We start from the raw sequence: 21,466 nt of genomic DNA on the forward strand, positions 1-21,466 counted from the left end.
CTTGAAGAGGGCCTCGGTGTCGATTTAGCTGATACAAGGTTTACATTGTTAATAACAGTGGTGGAATGTAACTAAGTACATTTACTTAAGTTTTGTACTTAAGTACAAATTTGAGGTACTTGTACTTTACTTGAGCCTTTTCTTTTCATGCCACTTTCTACTTTTACTCCACTACATTTCAGAGAGATGGAGATTAAGATGTTTTGGCCATAAAACACATGTAGTTTATAAAATACAATGTTTTATTATAAATTGAACTACCTAACAATATACAGGCCTACAAGTCCAGCTGAAATGATTAGCGGATTAAACACTTTTGGTGTTTATTAGTAATAACAAATAATAAGTAATAACAGGCAAGTAATTAAATAATGTTTTACATTTCATTTCTGTAATAGTGATTATGGTCAATGAAAGATTTCCTGTCATCAAGTCTGATTGGCTGAGTCCCCTTCAAAGCCTGTGTAGCTGATAAAGAAAAGACACACCTGTGACCACAGAGCAGTTCTATGTTTTGACATTACTGCAACATTGTTGCTTGGCAGCGGAGAAGCGAATATCAGCAAGCCTGTTATCATTTAAAAGCAAAACAATTACGATTTGTCAAAAATTGCATTTCAAATAATGAAGTATTAGTGCTGAATTCTAATATATAAAATAACTTTTTTAGTTGTAGTAATCGTCGGTATGAAGCAGGTTTATAACGCTGACATGCTGAGTCATGTTATCATGAGTCATCAAACACGCCCTCTTACACAGGCCGTTTTGTTTCCCTGTGGACGCTGGATGTTTCTGAAATTGATCAATCACCTCCAACTTTGCTCTTGAGCCTGCCAGACTGAAGCCATTTTAGCTTCTTTTTTCTGTTTTCTACATCATACTAGGTGTACACATATCTATATTCATGAGTCAAAATGCTATCTTAAAATATTGTATTTCTAATTGCATTTTGTTTATCAGATTGCTCATTTAAAATGCTGAATTAATCTCTAAGTATGATTTCACTAATAAGACTAAAGCAATCAGAGTATATGAAACCTCCAATTACAGATATCTGCAGTTCAGGATCGACTATAATGTGAATGCCAAATATCTCCATTTAAGTGATGACTTAATAACTGATTAAAGAAAATGGGTCTCCAGCTTCTGTTCTGATAACAACATATCTTTAATTCCTGCTCGTTAAATATAAAATGGTATTTTTTAATCTAAAATGTTCTTTATGTATTCTTTATAATGTCTTGAACTGAAGTTTTGACTAGTCTAACAAAATCAAGAAAATGTGAGTCTATTTACAGTATGCAGAAGTAATGGGTATTTTAAAAAGGAATTGTTACCAGTTTTGGCCTATAAAATGCTCAAAGATCATCCAGGCTGATGTGAGTATCCGGAGATTAAAAAGTACAACAGTAAATTATCAGCAGTAGCAGAATTCTTTAAATGCTAAACGGCATTACAGCGAGGTCTTCTAACTGCTTTTCAATGCTCACATATTTTTTCACACATTTAAATGTAATGCCACTGTTAACAGGTTTTATTGTGGAGAGCATTTACAGTTTAAAGTGTGGAATAACACATTCTTCCGCTTATAAAAGTTGAATTCTATAAATCACCTATTGCAATACACTCAGGAGAGCTGCTGCTAAAGCCGTAGCATATACTTGGTCAGGTATGACCATTAGCTTATTGTGGCTAATGTTAGCCAACTTTGTACCAATACTGCTGTGTAACTGACATTATTGAGTCAGTTTCATGACTTTATGCTCTACTTTTGCTACTACACTACATTTCATCATTATCCTGTAATTATCACGTGGCCCCGTAGTGTCAGTATTATATTCCAAATTGGGTGCAGTTAAAAAGCTTAATTGTATTATGTGGCAATTGGTTTCATTTGAGAATTACATATCAACTAAGTTTTATTAGCAATATTGTTATTTTTCTTGGAAAAATGGATAGACTAAGCTAACATCATGCATTAGCTTAACAATTAGCTACAAATGGTAAACAACAAATGGGAGGAAATGACCACTCTGAATCTCATACTTTCCCCTGTGAATGTGAATGTTCCCACAAATCCTCTCCGTTGAACAAATTCAAATGGTAGAGTCAACATATTTGCATATGCCATTAAGAAGAATACAAATTCAGAGCATGTTAAGGACAATGCCAAATGTAGATACTGATTTAAACACCTCTGTTTTTACACAGGAAATACTGGTTATTATATACTGAAAAATAAGAACATTTATTTTGTCACATGTAAATGATTATTAGGTTACATTTATTTATATGATGGTTAACAGAACACAAGTAGCACATACTGTAATTTATTTGTAGATGGAGAGATGCTGTGTATTCACAATATATAGCACATTTAATTATGGATGTTTCTGCTATCTTGCATTCTTGTGGTTTGTACTTTAGAATTAGTTCCCATTTTTCTGTTTGTTTTATCATAAATATATATTTGTAAAATTTTGGAACTGAAGTCCACAAACTTGTCTACTTTCATCCACACAATTAATAATTGTGGGACTTCCTCCAGTATCCCCTACTTAATTATGAAAGAATCACATGTACAGTAAATATTTCAACTTTTTAGGGGCAAAAAGGAGAGACAGTTAAAATCGTTGTTTTTCTTTATAAAAAAAAAAACCCTGTGTACATTGTATTTAATATCATATTTATTTATAAAGTGCTTAATAGATAGTTTATAGTATATTGTCATATTAATTATTTTGTATGTTGTTGGTGGTGGAGTATTCCTTCAGCAAGGTGAGAGCTGTTATTTACATAATGCATACAAGTCCCAGGTTGGTGCGCCCACTTCCTACCCATGGTGGAGATGGGAGTGTGGTTTTGCTGAAATCACGACAGTGAGCAGGTGACGCCAGCATCTTCAGAGTGGTCGCAGTTGTGCACATTCCAGGATATATGGGAGCACTCCTGCAGGGAAGCCTCGGCACCGCTGCACTTGAGATTGTCCAGCAGGATTGTTCCTGTGCCGGGCCCGAAGAATGCTTCTCCCCGAGCCGCAGTGGCTCCTCCACAGCCCAGTTGGCGACACACAACCTGAGCGTCTGGGAGGTCCCAAGCATCATCACACACTGTGCCCCATCCAGAATTTGAGTACATTTCTAACCGACCCTCGCATCGATGCTGGCCACCCACCAGTCTCACCGTTCCTGCGAAAAACAAAGGAGTCACATCAATTCCGATTCTTAACCTTTTTTAAGACCTAGTCCAGGGGAAATGGGTTGATGTTGTGCTGGTTAAAGATATATTTAACCTACCCTCAGGTGGTTGTGTGGTGGTGGTGGTGGTGGCAGGTATGTGTTCTGTTACTCCAAAGCCACGTCCATTAACCATGGACAATTCAAAAGCTAAGGGAAGCAGAGGAAAGCAAAAGAAAAGAAAAAGGGAGTGATGCTTCTGGGTCCTGGGCATACTGAGGAAATATCAGGTCACAAAAGCAATTTACAATGTGCACGCTTGTCTGGCTCCTTTCAGGCAACAATACAGAGACACACTTTGCAATTTTAACACCTTTTTGTAAAATATGTCTGCTTTGCCATTCTAATTACCATCTGAAGACAACGGACTAAAAATTGTTGCCTTTTAGAAAACAAATAGTACAATCATATTTTCCTATCAACCTGAAAACAAGGATGTGTTATCTAAGCACAATAAAGTGGAGTCTGTATGTGCTTCTGATTTAGCCTTGAAGAAGTGAAATTTGGCCTGCAGGCAGGCAGTGACACTGATGTGACTCATCCACTGTATTTTTTATGTTCTCTGGGCTGTCTGGGTACTGCATGTCATGCATTGCAACTCAACAGCTCAACAGGAAGAGCACAGATGACAGAATGAAAAGGAAGCATGAGCTTTTAGTGAAATTGATTACTAGAGGTTTGTGATACAGAAATTCCCTATGTTCAGTATTGTGTATGTGCTGTCATAAATGTATGCCTAATGGAGTCTGCTGTAGCCCCACATGATGTTAGAGAGGTCCGGTCAGGTCTTACGTGCACAGATAACCCCAGCATCCTCATGATGGCCACAGTTGTGTTGACCCCAGCCCAGGTTGAAGCACTTGGACAGCTCCAGCTCGGAGCCTTCGCAATCCACATTGTCCAGCAGGATGGGACCCGTACCATAGCCGAAGTAGGCCAGGACCGTAGCTGCAATAGCTGGACCACAGCCTAGCTGCCTGCACACCACGTTGGCATTGATCATGTCCCAGTCATCATCACACACCGTCCCCCAAATAGTTTTGTAGAGGACCTCTACACGACCCTGGCAGCTACCATTACCATTCACGACACGAATGGATGGTGTGCCTGCACAAGAATAAATAGACAGGTACATAATTGCAATGTATGTTTCATGATAATTGCATAAAAGGCTATTATATTTCCTGGTCATCACAATATTAAAACAAACGGTCATTCAAAGTGTAATATATTGTTACCTTTTGTTGTGGAAGTTGTGGTAACAGTTGTTGTAGTTGGTAACGTGGTGACTGGAACCTTTTCTGTTGCTGGAGGGAAGATGTAAATCATAAGATTAAATTCTCAATACACCAAACTACTTGTTTATAATGATCATGGTGAGGTTAGTCTGTTACACCTTAAAGGCAATGGAGGAGAAATGGCTCTCCCTGTTGGTCATTTGGCAAAAGTTCACATTTCATTTTTACTGAGGAAAAAACAAATCCAGCAAAACAAATTGGACATGCTGATGAAAAAAGAGTAATAATCAGTGTGTGCATGTTTGCTGGCAGATAAATGTCTACTGTATATTATGGCTGTATACCTTCAGTGTTATATGTTGGCCAGAGAACTCGCTTATTTCCTGTTGCCACAGGAGGTACAGTGGTGGATCCTGAAGTGGGTAGAAATGAAAATGAAATAATTTTTATATATGCAGTACAACTTCCACTATTACAATTTCTACTTACACTACTACTGCTTATTACTTACACAGATTCTAATGCTATACTACTACCATTATAATTGCTTTTCATCCTCCTTATTTAATATCCACTGAGATTCAATAAATTACATTAAGATTTTAGCTTATCTTATTGATACCTCAACATTAGTCAATTTAATTTTCTCTACATATGATCATTTTCCCTTGAGGATCATTAAGTGTCTTCTTTTTCTTAAATATCTCCACCACTATTATTTCCTTACCACTTGTACAACCACTACTATTACCACAACTACTAATTACTACTTACATTATTATCATCCGTAGCACGAGAAGAAACGAACGTTATCACAGTATATAGTCACTATAATAAATGGTTGTCATGCAGCTTTTAGCGATGCTAGCAGCTATTGAATGGATTGCCATGACATTTGATTCAGACATTCATGGTCTCCAGAGGGTGAATCCTACTGACTTTGGTGATCCTCTGACTTTTCCTCTATCGCCACCATGAGGTTCACATTTGTGGTTTTTAATAACATTTCTCAATGATAATTGTCATGAATTCTGGTACACAAATGTCCCTCAAAAGGAACTTTGGTCAGGTAGAAATGTAACTGTCGAGAACTTTGGTTTATGACCAAATTCTTCAAAACTTATGACATTCCCATCAGCCTCAGTCTCATGGTTCGTGTCCACTGTGACATTTTTTCACGGAAGGGATCGCCCCGCTTCCCAGCATTACACGCTAGTGGGCTTGCCACTAGCAGTTATCAGGGAAAGCGCGCAAGCAGATCATATATGGAACGAGCACTATTCCACCAAAACTCCACGAGGTGAAGTAGGCGTTAAAATGACAATGAAATGCTGCGTTATTGACTTTAGACCAGGGGCCTGTTTCACAAAACCAAGATAAGGGATTAAGCCGGGATTTATCAGTTTTCCTGGATGATTTAAGCCTTGACTCGGTTTCACGAAAGTGGAGGCACATAAATCACCATGGAGATTTATTCTGTACAGCTAGCCTGCTCCCGACCAGGCTAACAGCCAGGATTTATTTAATCCTGGAGCCTTTTCTGATCACCCAGCAGTGGTTTTACCCTATTGTTATCAGCCTGGATTAAAATACAACAGGTGCATATTGCTGTTTTAGTACTGTTATTATTTAAAGTTGTGACCATTATTTTTTTTTAATAATTATTCATGTGACAGTCATCGTTACTGTTATATTGCTGTATGCAGACTGCTGTTCATATTGTTGTTAGAAGTTTGATGAATATATTATGGCAGTTGTTGAGATAATTAGATACAATTTCAAATGTGTTTTAAATGAAGTCTGTTACTAAGGGCAATACATACAACGCTGTACATTTCTATAGTTGACCAATGCACCTTGAATTATTTTAGTTGATTCATTTTTTTTTAAATTCTTTAACAATAAGGATCATGTTTGTTCTGCTTCCATGTGCATTGTATTTGGCATTCTTAGCACACAAATTGTGTTGTCCAGAAAACTGGGACTATAATTTGGGAGGATTGTACAATTTAAAGAACATATCCTAATTGTACAATCCTCCCAAATTATAGTCTTAGCTCACTGGACCAGTAACTATCTAGTGATGTAGGCTACTGTACATTCATGTTACAACAGGGAGAGGACACCTCAATGGTTTTTGACCTTATATTTAGCTGGGGGGGAAATAACTGATGAATATACTCTGTTCCATTCATGTTTACAGTGTGCATGGAATGTATCACTTAATTATCTTTATAGTTTCTAGATTTTAGAGTCACATTTCTTCAGTGTCTTTATTTTCTATGTTCATATATACAAGGGAGCAAGGCATATAATATGTAGAGAAGGAAACTCGTCCTCTATAAAAAATAAAAAAACATGAGAAAAAGCGTGGCAGATAATAGCGGACAGACTGAATGATAGTCTAAAAATATACATGTATGAACTATTGCTCTTAACTGAAACCACTGAGTCACTGTCATTTGCAAAAACGAACAGTTGTACACTTTGCATTAAAAGCGAGCAGTGGAAGTTAATATGACTTAGGAAATTTATATTTTAGCCCATGAGAGAGAGGGAGGAACAGAGCGAAAGATATTTATGCATCATATTCTAGTGTTGTAGAAAATTGATCTTCATGGTAAATTTCCTGAGTAACATTATCTTCTGCTTACTTTTAAGGCAAAAAGTACAACTGTTAATTTGTGCAAATGATTAGTAGCCTAATGCTTGAATGGTATGATTATGACGGTTTCAATTCAGAGCAGTGGTCAGTTAATGTATATGTTTAGGCTACTTCAGTCGGTCCGTGATCGTCTGCTACGCTTTCTCTGTTTCATTACAGCGGCCGTGTTTCTTTTCTTTTTATACAAATAATGTGTTTCACGTCATCATACTTCCACAAGAAGCTGCTGCTCACTCTGTATAAAGTATGAACAATGCGTATTCTCCATTTTGGCATCAGTAAATCTGTGATCGACCTCGCGGTCTTTTGAGGAAAGCCGTGGACGCGCATCTATCTGAATTACTTCAGCCTGGCTCAATCTAGTCGCTCCTCCTCAGCCTGGCTTGGCCTTCGTGAAACGCACCAAGCCAGGATGCACAGATTAGACTAGGTCAAGCCTCACTTTATCAGTTATCCTGGATTTATATATTCTGCTTTTGTGAAACAGGCCCCAGGTTTTTGTTGGTCAATGACGCAATCACTTTCCGCTACCTCAAGAGGAAATACGCCCACTTGAACACACTTACCTGTAAGACCAGCATTTGCTATTTAAACGACGTGGGTCATTGCGTCGGGCTTTGCGCTGCACTGGGTGCAAGATACAGTGGTGCTCATAAGTTTATGAACCCATGCTAAAGTTGACTAAAAAAAAGGAATAAAAAAAAATCGTCTTTTGGAAATTGATCTTAATGCCTTAATTAAAAACATTTGGAAAAATCCAACCTTTGAGGACACCAATTTTCTTTGTGAATGAATAATGTATCGTAAATATATAAATATTCTTCCTTAAAATACAGGGGGCATAAGTAAGTACATCCCTATGTTAAATTCCTATAGAGGCAGGATTTTTATTTTTAAAGGCCAGTTATTTCACGGATCCAGGATACTATGCATGATAAAGTTCCCTTGGCCTTTGGAATTAAAATAGCCCCACATCATCACATACTCTTCACCATACCAAGAGATTGGCATGGTTTTATATGGGAACTTTATCAGGATGCATAGTATCCTGGATCTATGAAATAACTGGCCTTTAAAAATCAAAATCTGCCTGCCTCTATGGGAATTTAATATAGGGGTGTACTTACTTATGCCCCCTGTATTTTAAGGAAGAACATTTATTTATTTACGATACATTATTCATTCACAAAGAAAATGGGTGTCCTTAAAGGTTGAATTTTTCCTAATTTTTTTAATTAAGGCATTAAGATCAATTTCCAAAAGATGATTTTTTTTTATTCCTTTTTTTTAGTCAACTTTAGCATGGGTTCATAAACTTATGAGCACCACTGTAGGGCCCTTAGTTTTGCTTAGTTACTTAGTTACGTTTAAATAATAATAGTTCCTGGTTTACATCTGTACAACTTGTGTTAATGCATAGTCCATGACTGAGAGCAGTGTACCAGTGCAGGTGACCCCAGCGTCTTCATGATGGCCACAGTTGTGTTTGCCCCAGCCCAGGCTTTTGCATTTCGCCAGTTCCAGTTCAGTGCCGTAGCAGTTGACATTGTCTAGGAGAATCTGTCCTGTTCCGTAGCCAAAGTAGGAGTTGGTGTGTGCAGAGACGGCACTACCGCAGCCGATCTGTTGGCACACCACCTGGGCATCGTTGAAGACCCAATCGTCATCACACACTGTCCCCCAGCCTCCCTGGTAGTATATCTCTACCCGGCCCTGGCAGGTGTTCTGTCCATTCACCAGACGGATGGTGCCATCTCCTGAAACAGATGGATGGAGAGGTGGTTAAATATATATTTATATGATATACTAGACATTTAGGGCTGCACGATATGAGGAAAATATGCGATACGCAATGACGTTGAATAACACGATACGATGTTACTTGCGATAAACGGATATTAAAGTGTACTCAGTTCTACATTTCTGCTGCTTTCAGTATTCTGCTAAAATACAACACATTGCTTGTTGAATTTAAAACAAATGAAAGAAGCACATTTTTATTGAATAAATGTAATACTGAATTAAATATAAAAGGCACCACTACAAAGACAGTAACATTTCAAAGTGCAGTTTTCTACTGATATTTTCTTTTAACTGACACAAAAAATCTCTGCCTTTTGTGATATGTCGAAGCCTTTAGCGACATGTTTATTGCGCCAGTTGATATCACAATGACAATAAAAAAAAACTATATATTGTGCAGCCCTAATTAGAATCTATATTAATGTTAAATTTGTGCTGATTTGGGGACATATCAGAGAAAACGGTATCTGCTAAGATTTGTGTGTGTGTGTGTGTGTGTGTGTCTAGGACAGAGGAAATTACTAACAGACACAGGGAAATGAGAAGGGTGTGGGCCTATAGGCTAGTGACAATGCCCCCACATTTTTGAGATACCCCTACCAGAGGTAGAACTAAACCCAACAATGTTTTTCCTCATCTCTAAGGTCTCCCATATATGATAGCTAAAATATTTTACTGCTAAGATTGTTAAATTAACAGATATTGTTATACACCCCAAAGCCAAAAAAAGGAATAAAATATAGCCTGTCCGTATGGGAGTTAAGGCATATAAACTAATGCAGATCAATCAAACATGCTCTACATACATAAAATAGGCGAACATGCAAAAAATGAATATCTATGCAGAATGTTTTCATTTACTTTGTGGTTACTTTGCCAGTTTGGGATTATCATAGAAACACATATGATGGCTTGTTGGGAAGGTGGGGTTGTGCTGAATCCAGCAATACCAAATACATAAATATAGCATGACAAATCAGGGTGTTATTTCACTCAATGTATGAGGTGTCCAAAATGAAAGAAAATGGAACACTGACATAATTTAGTCTCAAGTCCAAAGCCCATTATCAGTGGTGAGAAGAATGTTGAGAAATTCAAATATAAGATACATTTAATAATGAAACATTTCATATGGCACCTTGTACTATACAGTCCATATGGAAACAAAGATTGAAATCGAAAGACAACACCTTACCATAGCACAAACAGGAGACCAGGAGTCAGGATTGCAGTTTGACCTTAATGAGCATTTTAATAAAACTATAACTTAACACAATACAAATTAAATGACTGTCTTAAATCAAACAAATGGCAATCTAACAAAACAAACACTGTGAGGGGGAATGAGCCCTCTCCTCACTGAATCTCCAGCTCTTCTCAGGCTGTTTTTTTGTAGCAGCAACCATTTGGAACATGAACTGCTTTTGGTAGCCATTCTGGGGGTTAGGCCATCTCCAGTGGCCACTTTGGGGAGGTCAAAGGTAAGGTTTAGTCCTTTTTTGGTTTTGGGGTGTATAACAATATCTGTTAATTTAACAATATTAGCAGTAAAATATTTTTAGCCAAGAATCCATTTCATATATGGGAGACCTTAGAGATGAGGAAAAACATTGTTGGGTTTAGTTCTGCCTCCAGTAGGGGTATCTCAAAAACTAAAGCCCTTTTTGACAATTTGTCACTAGCCTACTATACAATACATACTGCAGCATATGAAGTAGGGGAGTTAAAGGTGAACATCTGATATAGCACTGAGCACAGATGTTGTCATTTTAAGCCTCGGACCTGACAAAAACACACCTTAACAGAGACAATAGACACTCTCATGTGTCCATTTAAAAATGTGCTTCATCTGTAAGGAAGCCATGAATCTGGATGGCTTCACTACATTCCCAGTGGATTTTATAAAGGTCACTGGAGAGTTAGCCAAATACGTCACTTGTTAACAAAATTCTGTTCTAGTCTCTCGTAATTCTCTTAGGAATTAAGGGGAAAAAAACAACCACAACAAAGGCATACCCAGCAACAATAAGGACGGCTTGGAATTCAAGAGGCCTTTGAGTGTATAGTTTCCCAAAAGTTACTTTCTGCTGAGCTGAATAGCTTTTGATGTTGTGGAAAATGTCATGACAGTTCCGCAAAACTGAAATAATATAGCCTTCCATTCAATTTATGTTTTTTTGATAAACCTTATTTCTAAATGAACCTGACTGTGATTCCTGCTTTTTGGACCCATACAATGAAATGATGAATAAGTCATCATTCATTATTTAATGAAACCTGCCTTGCATTCTGTAGTAGCATCTGGCATGCCACCTGTCCGGTAGATTTGTGTGTGTGTGTGTGTGTGTGTGTGTGTGTGTGTTTCAGATTTTGAACATAAAAACCCATCTAATCAAACACAGAGCGAATTCCTCTGAATATACAACATACTCTCCATGTATCCTCTACAGTCAAGAAACGTTTATTTGCATTTTTTTTTAATTTACATTAGAATGAGATGTGCACATGAGCAATGGCCTGATCTACTTATTTAGCAGAGAGAGAATGCAACATCTGTCCTTAACGCTTTATATCTGGCATCACCAAATTCCGGATAGCAGTCCGGACCCAGACCAAGTTACGGTTCTATCCTGACCTGTGATCACACCTAATCCAATTAATAGGGTTAAAGGGCAATAGCTTCACTCAGCCAATCAAATTGATTGTTTACCGGCTTAGACGGTTTTATATGGTATGTCCTTCAACAGGCTTTGTTATTGGTTTACCCTTAAGAGGCTCCACCTCAGCACCTGTAAAAAAATGTTTTACTGACCGCCCAATCAGGGGTCAGCACACACGCGGCATCCGCCCCTCTATAAAGCCCAAGTGCATACGTTGCTCGTCTCCCTTTTTCACCCAACCATCTTGAGAACAGATCTACTGCAAACTTTGTTCACCATCTGGTGTTGCAGACGCTAGTCTGGATCAACTGTTTCCAGGATAACCGTTGTTCTCTTCGGGAAACGACAACAAACTTCAAGCTAGCAAGGCTGCATGCTGAAAATGGCAAGTTTCGAAGAAAATGTGGATCCTGCAACAAGGCAGGGCTGCTTGGTTCTATCGGTGAATGATTGTAAAGATTTACAAAGAATATGTTTGTGGCATTTACTATCTAACTGGCACGTTTTAGGACCGATTGGCAAGGATTTGCTATGGTCAAAATACACACAGCGATACACCCAAGAGCAAATTACATTTAACCATGTATCCAGCTAATTTAAATAGCTCACATTACTGTATTGTGTGAACAGTTAACTTAATCTAATATTTCATGTGGCGTTTTCTTTTGCAGGGTGCAAATGTTCCACCAAAACAAGTTCCTTCCCAAAACCATTTTGCAGAGCCACCATCGCTGCGTTCGGAGCTTAGCGCTGCCCAAGACAATTGTGATTGGTTTAAAGAAATGCAAACAACCCAGAGAGTTCTTTTCTCCTATCCTGGAATGTATGTGTGGAGGAGCCAGACCATAGTCCGCAGCGCTGTGGAGATAGGTCTGGCAATGCGAGACTATGCAGACGCTAATTTTAGGCCAGAAAGCCTTGTGTTAAATGTGCCCTGTGCATGCTGCTGTTGGACTCCTGCTTACTGTGCCTAGGGCAGCAGCATCAGGCTGAGGCCGACTGACCGAGTCCGAGCAAGTCAGCCTTACAACTGGCCTCCTCACCCAGCCCTGTGTTGTGCTCCACAAGATGGCACCGGTACATCGGTCGTTGCTTCTGTCCGAGAGGGAAACGGTGACAGCCGCCTTATTTGACCGCTGTCATGGTTGGCAGAATTCAGGTGCCATGTGTGCTACCCCTTGATAGGCAGTGAGTGCAAATATTTTTTCTCATGTGCCAATATAGAGCCTTATAAGGGTAAACCAATAGCGAAGCCCGTTAGAGGGCTCCACACATACTCATAGAACTGCAGTTACATCCATGTAAATATTTTGTTAGAGAGAACAACAGCAAGATATGTGAGAGAGATGACAGCATGGAGCTTGAAGCAACAGACTTGGTACTTTCTGGCTACAGACTGCGTCTGAGACTGTTTTCCCTGGTCTAACCAAAGTAGCACTACACACTTTGATCATGTTGGGATCGACTTACAGCTGTGAGTCAGAGAGAAGGGGCTGATCAAAGCTCTATTTGCACTTTTTATTTTACTTTATTCAGGAGATTCTGTCTTATTTTTCTTTCACTTGAAATGTACCTTCATTGACTAATTTTATTTATGGTAAAGATAGCTATTTGTTTCCATACAGGTGCAAATATGGAAGTGCAAGTTCAACATGTCTATGTTAATACTTTACAAAATGTACAGTAAATATTAGAGATGGTCCGATACCATTTTTTGCTTCCCGATACCGATTCCGATACCTGAATTTGCGTATCGGCTGATACTGAGTACCGATCCGATACCAGTGTGTCATATATTTTATTATGTTTTAACAGCTGAATACTATCATCTGTATGGATGTGATATTATTTATATCTTTGTTGTCAGTCTGGCTCAGGTTAAACTCTTTGTGAAACATGAATGCCACAGAACTTTCTTTTATTATCCAGTTTGACAGTCAGTTATAACGGAAAAGAACATAAATAAACTACTTTAACGTAGATTTTCTTTAGGGCTTTATTACGTGGTATCGGATCGGTGTATAAACTCCAGTACTTTCCGATACCGATACCAGCGTTTTAGGCAGTATCGGAGCTGATACCGATAGGTATCGGAACATCTCTAGTAAATATTGTTGATCTTGTTTTGGTGCTGAGCAGGCAGCATATAGTGGAGATACGAGAGGGGGCCAAAAAAGTAAAGTTGAGGCAGTAAAACCAAAACCGCTTAAAGACGCTATAAATCTCCACAGAACTAACGGGAACTTCAGTTATGGGTGAGATTTCTCTGTTGGTTCATCACTACTGTACAAGCAACCTATTTCACATACAAGTAGATAGGATATGAGCTATTGTTATGTAAAAATACTAAGCATGACAAGTTTATTAAAGTAATTTCCAACACATATTATTATAGTTACTTTCAACTGGCTTGTTTACATAAGTATTCATTTTTAACATAATCCCATACTATCTCAAAAGTATCATATTTGTTTCGTAATTTTGGCCATTTGCTATATTATGCTTTAACACTTTACCCGCCACTAAATTTATTTAATAGATATTTCCTACCTGACAGAATGAGCTACTCTGCTTTTAACTTTTAAAACGCCAAATTCATCCTTCTGACGTTTCACATTGGCAAAAGACCAGTCTCATTTCAATAAAAGCAGGGAGCACTTACGTAAACCGGAGTTCTGCACAGGGGGTGTGGTGGGATCCAGAAAACCTTTTGCCCCCACCATTGCTGGCTCTAGCAGCAAAAAGAAAAGAAAGCAGGAATGTTAGTCACTTTGTCCGCCTTTCTTTCCAGGTTTATATATGAAGATATGATTCACAACTACCTCAGCCAACTTAAAGTAGTATACAGGCCTTACCTTTGCAGGTAACACCCACATCCTCATAGTGGTAACAGTTGTGGACGCCCCAGTCCAGAGTACGGCACTGGCTGATGTCTGTTTCACTTCCTCTGCAGTCCACATTGTCCAGCAAGATGAGCCCTGAGCCTTGTCCAAACTGAGAGCTGCTCCCCACCGCCACAGCCACTCCACAGCCCAGCTGCCGACACACCACGTTGGCGTCCACCATGTCCCAGTCGTCGTCACACACTGTGCCCCATGAGTTATTGTAGAACACCTCCACTCTACCCTCACACCTGTTACGTCCATTCACCAGTTGTACTTTGGAGAGAAAATCAGACAATATGTGTCAGATTAATACTGCCGTCAGTGTGTAAACACAACTCAATTCCCTGTCTTTGAGTAGATAAGTACAGTATGTTCGGGGTGTTTGGTTATGATTGTGCCACCTCATTGAGAAATCTCAGGCTTATAAAAGCTTTACTGTCTGAGAGACATTTTAACAACAGGACTATGTTTTAAAAGAGGGAAACAAAACAAGATAAGAAGACAGACTCGCATGGCTCTAATGTAATGACAGTTAATAGCAAAACGTCTAATCCTACCAAGTTAAGGCACACAATAAGCCACATGACTCCTTGGAAGAGATGGTGGATGCAGGAGAATGGGAGGTTACATAGCAAATAAGTGGGGATTAGGGAAATGGAGAGCTGGGAAAGTGACCTTGTTTAAAAAAGCCCCAGGCACTGATCTAACCTTCTGTACTTTCTTTCACTGACACACTAGCCAGCCACTGATACAGTAGGTTTCCATGTCGTGGCCTGGATGCAGACAAGTTTTTTCTGAACATGAGTGTCTGGGCAGGTGCAGAGGTGGAGGTGGCTGTCTAGCTCATGCTTACCTGGGTACTGTGTCCTCATGGGGGCTTGTATGACATTTGCTAGAGAGAGAGAGAGAGAGAGAGGTCAAATTATTTGTTGAAAGGAGGCTCTTGGCCTTCCATAGTTGCTGTACTCTGTATCTATTTTTCTGTAACACTAGACACAGCCTGAAACCACAACAGGAGACCTGTTCAGACCATGTAGAACAGCCACTACAATATAAATATGTTAGCCCATTCCTTTAATTTGGATTTTTAGCCTGCTAGCGGCATGGAAAGGGAGGACAAGTCAACAACTTTTGGATTGATTGCCATTGAACTTTATACATTCATACGTACATTCAGACACACTCATGGTCCTCAGAGGATGAATCCTACTAAATTTGGAGATCCCCTGACTTTTCATCTAGTACCACCATGATGTTTAAATTTGTGATTTAAAGGAGCAGTGCAATTTAGTGACATCTAGCAGAATACCCCTTCCCTCCAGGCCCCCAGGAATATGCCGGGCCAAATAATGGAATTACAGCTTCTGTGTCCGTGATGTGAGGCCATGGGGCCCAAAAAGACTTTTTCCAATAGACGTAAATGGCAAAAGAGACATCTGAATACATTATTTCGAGCATGAAAACCCCCAAGATGACTCACTATCAGAATTTGGGAAGCAACTGGCTCGGTTGGCGGAAGTCTCTAGTGGGCTGCTCTATGGGCCCCATAATGTTAATATTTAGCTAAACTAAGATGGTGAACATGGCAAACATTACACTTGCTAAACATCAGCATGTTAGCATTGCCATTGTGAGCATGTTAACATGTTTGCATTAGCTAGCATGGCTGACAACTCTTACTCTTCTTATTTTTTAGAGTGAGTGACAAATATGTACTATTATCAGTGAGTGGGGAAATAGAACATCTAATCAAATTTCTCTCTCTCTATCTTGGCATTTTATTTAATGCTTGTCTGTAATGTCAGCTAAATTAATCAATTAAAACAGTCAATAGATATTTTATATGCAAAACACAGAGGGTCCATGTTTCTGAAAAGTTTGTGCTTTGACACAGATTTACCCAAGAGTCACACTGGAAGATGTTTCTAGACCGGTATAGAAGCCTGAAGACTATCTTCGGTTTCAACAAGTCACAGAGAGAGGGATTTTTCCGTACATCCAATGTAGGTAAATTCACAGGCTTCTCCCATGTGTGTGTGGCATTGAAACATGTACAGTGTATACATATAGTAAAACTACCTAATTTAACTTCAGGGGCTGGTAATCCATCTGTTTACAGCGTCACATCCAGGTTACGTTCTGGTTTATATTCCAGGGAGACACAGTTCTTATTCTAAGGAGGATAAACTTAAATATTACTTACTGTTAACAGCCCGTCTGTCTATCTTTATGTCTCCTGAAATTTGAAAACAAAAAAATGTTAGTAAGGCACACATTTGGATATCTTTTTGCTTTCTCAAGAGACAAATACAACAAGCTAGTGCCAGCACATTTGAATAAATTGTTCTCTTGATATTTGTTGATCCATAATGTCCAGTGAGTAGACGTTAAGCCCTTCAAAATAACTTCAGGGCTTTTCGCCAGCTATCACTGGTACACACAGGGTAGACAGTAACTGTGGACACAAAAGCTCTCATCTACAGGGAGTTCACTTGCAGGCACACCCGGTTCATGAGCATTATTAACGTCCCGAACATGTGGTTCAGTTCAGCACAGACGCACAAGAACCCAACTCATGTGTCTCGCAATCTGTTTCAGTTTATGGCAGGAGTAACCTTTCCCCTGGGAACTATTAAAATATGAAGCATCTCATAATGAATTGGAGTGGCCAGCATAATGTTAATGTCCCTTATTTAAAAACTACTGATTGAAAGGGCCATCATATTTAAGAGTTTAAAAGCAAGCACATATGAGTTTGTTCAATGTTAATAGATTTAGATAAAGCTTGGGGATCGGTTTCAATCTTTATATAACCAACCTCTGGTCCTGAGCCAGTGTGTGAAAAATGACCCCCTTAGGAAATTATATACTTTAATAAGCAGTTTTTTGCCATTGAGAACTTGAGATGTAAGGCCTATTACTTTTCCATTTAAATTTCACATTGTTCCCTTTAACAATGATAATGTACCACAAATATCATTAAAGAACTGCCCTTTAGCCATTTAAAGAAACAAATATATATGTGAAAATACAAGGCCTATAGTTTAAAATGTATTTCAGACTGTGGTTACTCTAATATGTCTTTACTAAATTATTGTATGTCAATATTTCTCAAAAAATGACCCAAATAAAAAAAAATAAACTTTTACCCCTAATCACATGCAGTGTTCTTTATGGCAAAAGATGAGCTCCTACAGTCAGACAGCTTGTCTTAGCAGCAAGTGGCCCTGACCCCGGGCCCCAACTCCCGCTCATACACTCACCGAGTCGCAGCAGCACACTGACAGCCACCAAGACGAGGAATCCCAGCAGGGACACCAGCAGCCAGACGACTGGGTTCCAGCACCTACACTCGCTCTCCACCACACGCTGGCCTCGCATGGCTGCCTGACTGACCATCCGCCTGAAACACACACATTCACACGCTGTCAGTCTTTCTCATTAGGCTTCCCCAAGTCCTGTGCTGTATGTGAACATGCCTCCAAATGTTGTAAACTACCGATTGGTAGACACTTTTCTACTACTACTAAACAATCATTACTTTTTGTCCTGGTTCAGAGTAGCCTAATTATAGTATTGGATTGTTTTCTGTGTGGGAGCCTGCAGCTGTTGTTATTGTGCTGTAGTAGGTATTGATAGTAGTCTGAGGTCAGGCTTGGGAAATGTGTAGCTCAAAAAGAAATCGTTTCCAGAGATCATGCGATGCACATCACTCCCCCATGGACGTAAGAGAGCTGTGAGGAAGTTTATGTGGCACACAGACACTTGTCAGAGCAAACCAGGAACCTCAGTTTCCCAGACATGGGCATGTGCCATCGAAAAGTTCATTCAACACCGGTAACAGGGAGTTGTGTTACATTGCTGTTGTGTAAGCACAAAATGGCTGCCGTGCACCTTCCTGGCAGGCAGCAGGTAACGGAGGCCGCAACAAAAGAATTGGACTGAGGTCTGTTACCCTGATGGTTAGAGATGAGTAATTTCCAAGCTTCCCAGCATCATCAACAGCTGAAGCAGGCTTGTGTTACAGACAGAGGCAGGCACCTGTGTCGCGGCTTTCGATAATCAAGGGGGATTTTCCTTCAGACAGAGAATATTAGGATTCACTGACAATCACTCAATAATCAGAGTTAGATAGTCACTGAATAGCCTACATTCTTCTCAAGTAAGAAACTGGGATGAATGGCATTCATCAAGTACTGCAAGGGGATTTAAATACATCAAGGAAATGCTGTAGCATCTGGTGTACTGTGATGTAACTGAAAATTAAAAAATGAAAATTTTAAACACGCACTGCCAAAAGAAAAAGCAATGCAGTATATTATGAAATGGGAATGTTGAAATGATTAAATTCCACATATGTATTCTTTGAGAGCAAATATCCCAGAAATGAATTGAATAGTGTTATTTGAAGCATGTTGTCATTAGGAGACCACAGTGTGTGGCTTGGCCTCGGGTTGTTTGTCCCTTCGCCAATGCAGAATTCCCCCTGACCTTACACAGGAATGTGTATTAGGGGATGATGAGGGGAGAATTTGATATTGGCCCCTCGAGATAGTGGACATTCCGAGCCCAGGGGGCACAAAAAGACATTTCTGCTTTCTGTGGTCCTCATCGTCAGGCATAAACGCTGCTTCCTGAAATCTGTCACTAGAACCCTCCTAAACGCTTAGGCACCTGATGACACTGCAGGGGCGCCTCTCGTCTCCTTGGAGAGAGCAGGAGGCAGGGGGAGACGGGCTGGTGGGGGGGATTAGGGGGTGTTAAAATCTTGAGCCACTGTACTGTACAAGCCACTGTATTGTATACATACAGTTATCTTCAGCTTGTGGAGGTACATTTAACACATAACCTTTTGAGGGACCATTAGGGACAAGAAAACACTTGACAGCAGCCACAGAAACAACTTTGGACTGTGCAGTCTTCATCCCGGTCCAGTCCATTTTCACTGCGCTGTCGTATTGTCTGAAAAGGTGCAGCAGCAGAAGGCCAGAGGCCCACAGAGAAATCATTGTGCGTCCAATTGGGAGGTGGGGAGTTTAACACCAGCACAGCACTCAAGAACCACGGCTGTCTCATTTGTAGACTGTACCAACAAACCACTCGAAACCCTGGGACAAATGGCTCAGTTATGAGGGATGAAAAATAATCTAGTCCCCAATGTTATGTTTTTCAATACTCCATTCATGGTAGGATGTAGCGCAGATCCGCTGGGGAATAATGTTGCCTTTTGTGTCGGCTCTGCTTCCCCTCCCTTCTCACTTCCCTGTGCTGAGAAATAACTGAAAGATCTCAGCCCCACAAAAATACCCCTTAATGTCTGAGATAAACTGCAGAATAATACTGTCAGTCTCTTTTAACTGAGAGAATTGTATAACAGTTAAACAGAGAAGCAATGCTTTTATCAGCACGAAAGTCTGACCATAGCCTTTTATGAGCAATAACCTTTTTTTAATTGCAAAATCTATTTAGTTTTTGTGTGGAATGTGACAAAATGACAGAAGACATCTTTTTGAAAATATGGACTCAAAACAGATAGAATTTAAGGTAATAATTCATATAATCTAAACATGTTTGAAATAATATGATCTTAATTTAAATATCTGCCTTGCAACAACGCTGTTCAGTATGCACATCCTTATTATCTCCATCTCCTCTGTAACATCACATTATAATGCATGTGACGTTATTGCAAAATCAATTTTAATGACAGAGAAAAACTAGATTTAAAGACAACACCATGCACTCATAGGTCACAGAACCAGGTTCATGTTGAAAATGATAATGATAATTAAATAAAGCAAATAAATCAAGCAAAAACAGCATAGTGTTTAAAAATAAATACATACCTGTTGTAAAAGTGTTTATCTTCACCCACAATAATAAAAAGTATCCCCACCAAAAAAAGTACTAAAAAATGTCCTCAGAGCTCAGATAGCTGGCAGCTTAATTCCACAAGTCATACAGAAAACACAGAAAGTTTGTGTAGAAATGGAGGCAGCAAACTCAAGAGTATCCAGCGCTGCTTGTATAAGGTCTTTCATGTCCTTAACCCTGCTTGACTACCTGGCTTCAGTGACAGAGATTACGTAAAACAATAAATACCAGAGCATTGTATGTTAATATTCTTAACGCCCTTTTACCTGTCTATGTTTAAAAGAAGCAGGAGGGGCAAAACAAAAAAAAAGAAGGAAAAAAAAGACAAAGACAATGAACGCTAACCCTTCATTGGTACCCCTGCATCTCTAGTTTCAGGTAGCGCTCACAGAAGGTGCGGTCCTGCTCATCTCTGCACACACACGCAGAGGGAGACAAGGCTGCGGCTCTCTCTGTGTGTGTGTGTGTGTGTGTGTGTGTGTGTGTGTGTGTGTGTGTGTGTGTGCGTGTGTGTGTGTGTGTATATACTGGATCCACCATAGTGGAATGAAAAGACAAGGCAAACTCAACATGAACATCTTGGCTGAGTTCTCAATATTGCAGCTTTTTGTGCTCGTTTAAATGAACGATACATTGTCTCACAGTGCTCAAAATGGGCCAGTACTCACCAGTACTGAGTACCGGCACTTCTAATTGTTGTCCACATGAGTACCCTTACTTCTAATTGTTATTAACCGTATTATTAAATGGTTGATATCTGCTGATATTTATACCAAAATAGGCTATATATGATATATATATGATTTATGGGAGAAACCAAGCCATTCTTTGTAAAATCAGACATTCAGCACCGCCATATAGCCCGAATAGAATGATCCTTTGTTTCATAACCACATTTTCAGACACTACGACAATTCGACTGAGATTGGCAGATCGAATCAGCCTCCTTAGATCGAATCCTTGAATAGTCGACTATTTGGGGTCACCCCTAAGCGTATTACATTCACCTTATCTCGTAATTACGAGATTCTGATCTCATAATTTTGAGAAAAGATCTCGTAATTTTGAGAAAAGATCTATAGTGAATGTAATACGCTTCCGTAAC

The 21,466-nt window shown here is 39.4% G+C and overlaps 1 protein-coding gene across 2 annotated transcripts; it reads right to left on the bottom strand.

The window, feature by feature from the left end:
• Positions 1–2,276: 2,276 nt before the first annotated feature.
• LOC116058093 (scavenger receptor cysteine-rich domain-containing group B protein) lies at positions 2,277–20,730 on the bottom strand. Of its 2 annotated transcripts, XM_035991033.1 has the most exons (12): positions 20,334–20,730; positions 17,751–17,890; positions 16,691–16,723; positions 15,341–15,379; positions 14,458–14,760; positions 14,265–14,333; positions 8,582–8,896; positions 4,819–4,887; positions 4,475–4,543; positions 4,029–4,343; positions 3,297–3,386; positions 2,278–3,188 (listed from the first exon to the last, which is right to left on the bottom strand). In XM_035991033.1, the coding sequence occupies exons 2-12, from the start codon at positions 17,884–17,886 to the stop codon at positions 2,872–2,874; spliced, it is 1,755 nt and encodes a 584-aa protein (XP_035846926.1). In that variant the 5' UTR covers positions 17,887–17,890; positions 20,334–20,730; the 3' UTR covers positions 2,278–2,871. The 2 variants fall into 2 exon arrangements, with proteins under 2 accessions (XP_035846927.1, XP_035846926.1); XM_035991034.1 differs by lacking the exon at positions 20,334–20,730 and having other exon boundaries at positions 2,277–3,188; positions 17,751–18,646.
• Between the last annotated feature and the right edge of the window lie 736 nt (positions 20,731–21,466).

This window comes from Sander lucioperca, chromosome 13 (genome assembly GCF_008315115.2).
Source record: "Sander lucioperca isolate FBNREF2018 chromosome 13, SLUC_FBN_1.2, whole genome shotgun sequence".
Taxonomy (NCBI): Eukaryota; Metazoa; Chordata; class Actinopteri; order Perciformes; family Percidae; genus Sander; species Sander lucioperca.

What these genes read in the sequence shown, in the direction of transcription:
- LOC116058093 (XM_035991034.1), bottom strand. Translation starts at nt 17,886, where the DNA reads ATGGTCAGTCAGGCAGCCATGCGAGGCCAGCGTGTGGTGGAGAGCGAG. An exon ending in CAGTGTGCTGCTGCGACTCG is followed by an intron (nt 16,724 to 17,750) that starts GTGAGTGTATGA and finishes TTCAAATTTCAG; the next exon opens with GAGACATAAAGATAGACAGA. An exon ending in TGTGGGTGTTACCTGCAAAG is followed by an intron (nt 14,334 to 14,457) that starts GTAAGGCCTGTA and finishes TTTTGCTGCTAG; the next exon opens with AGCCAGCAATGGTGGGGGCA.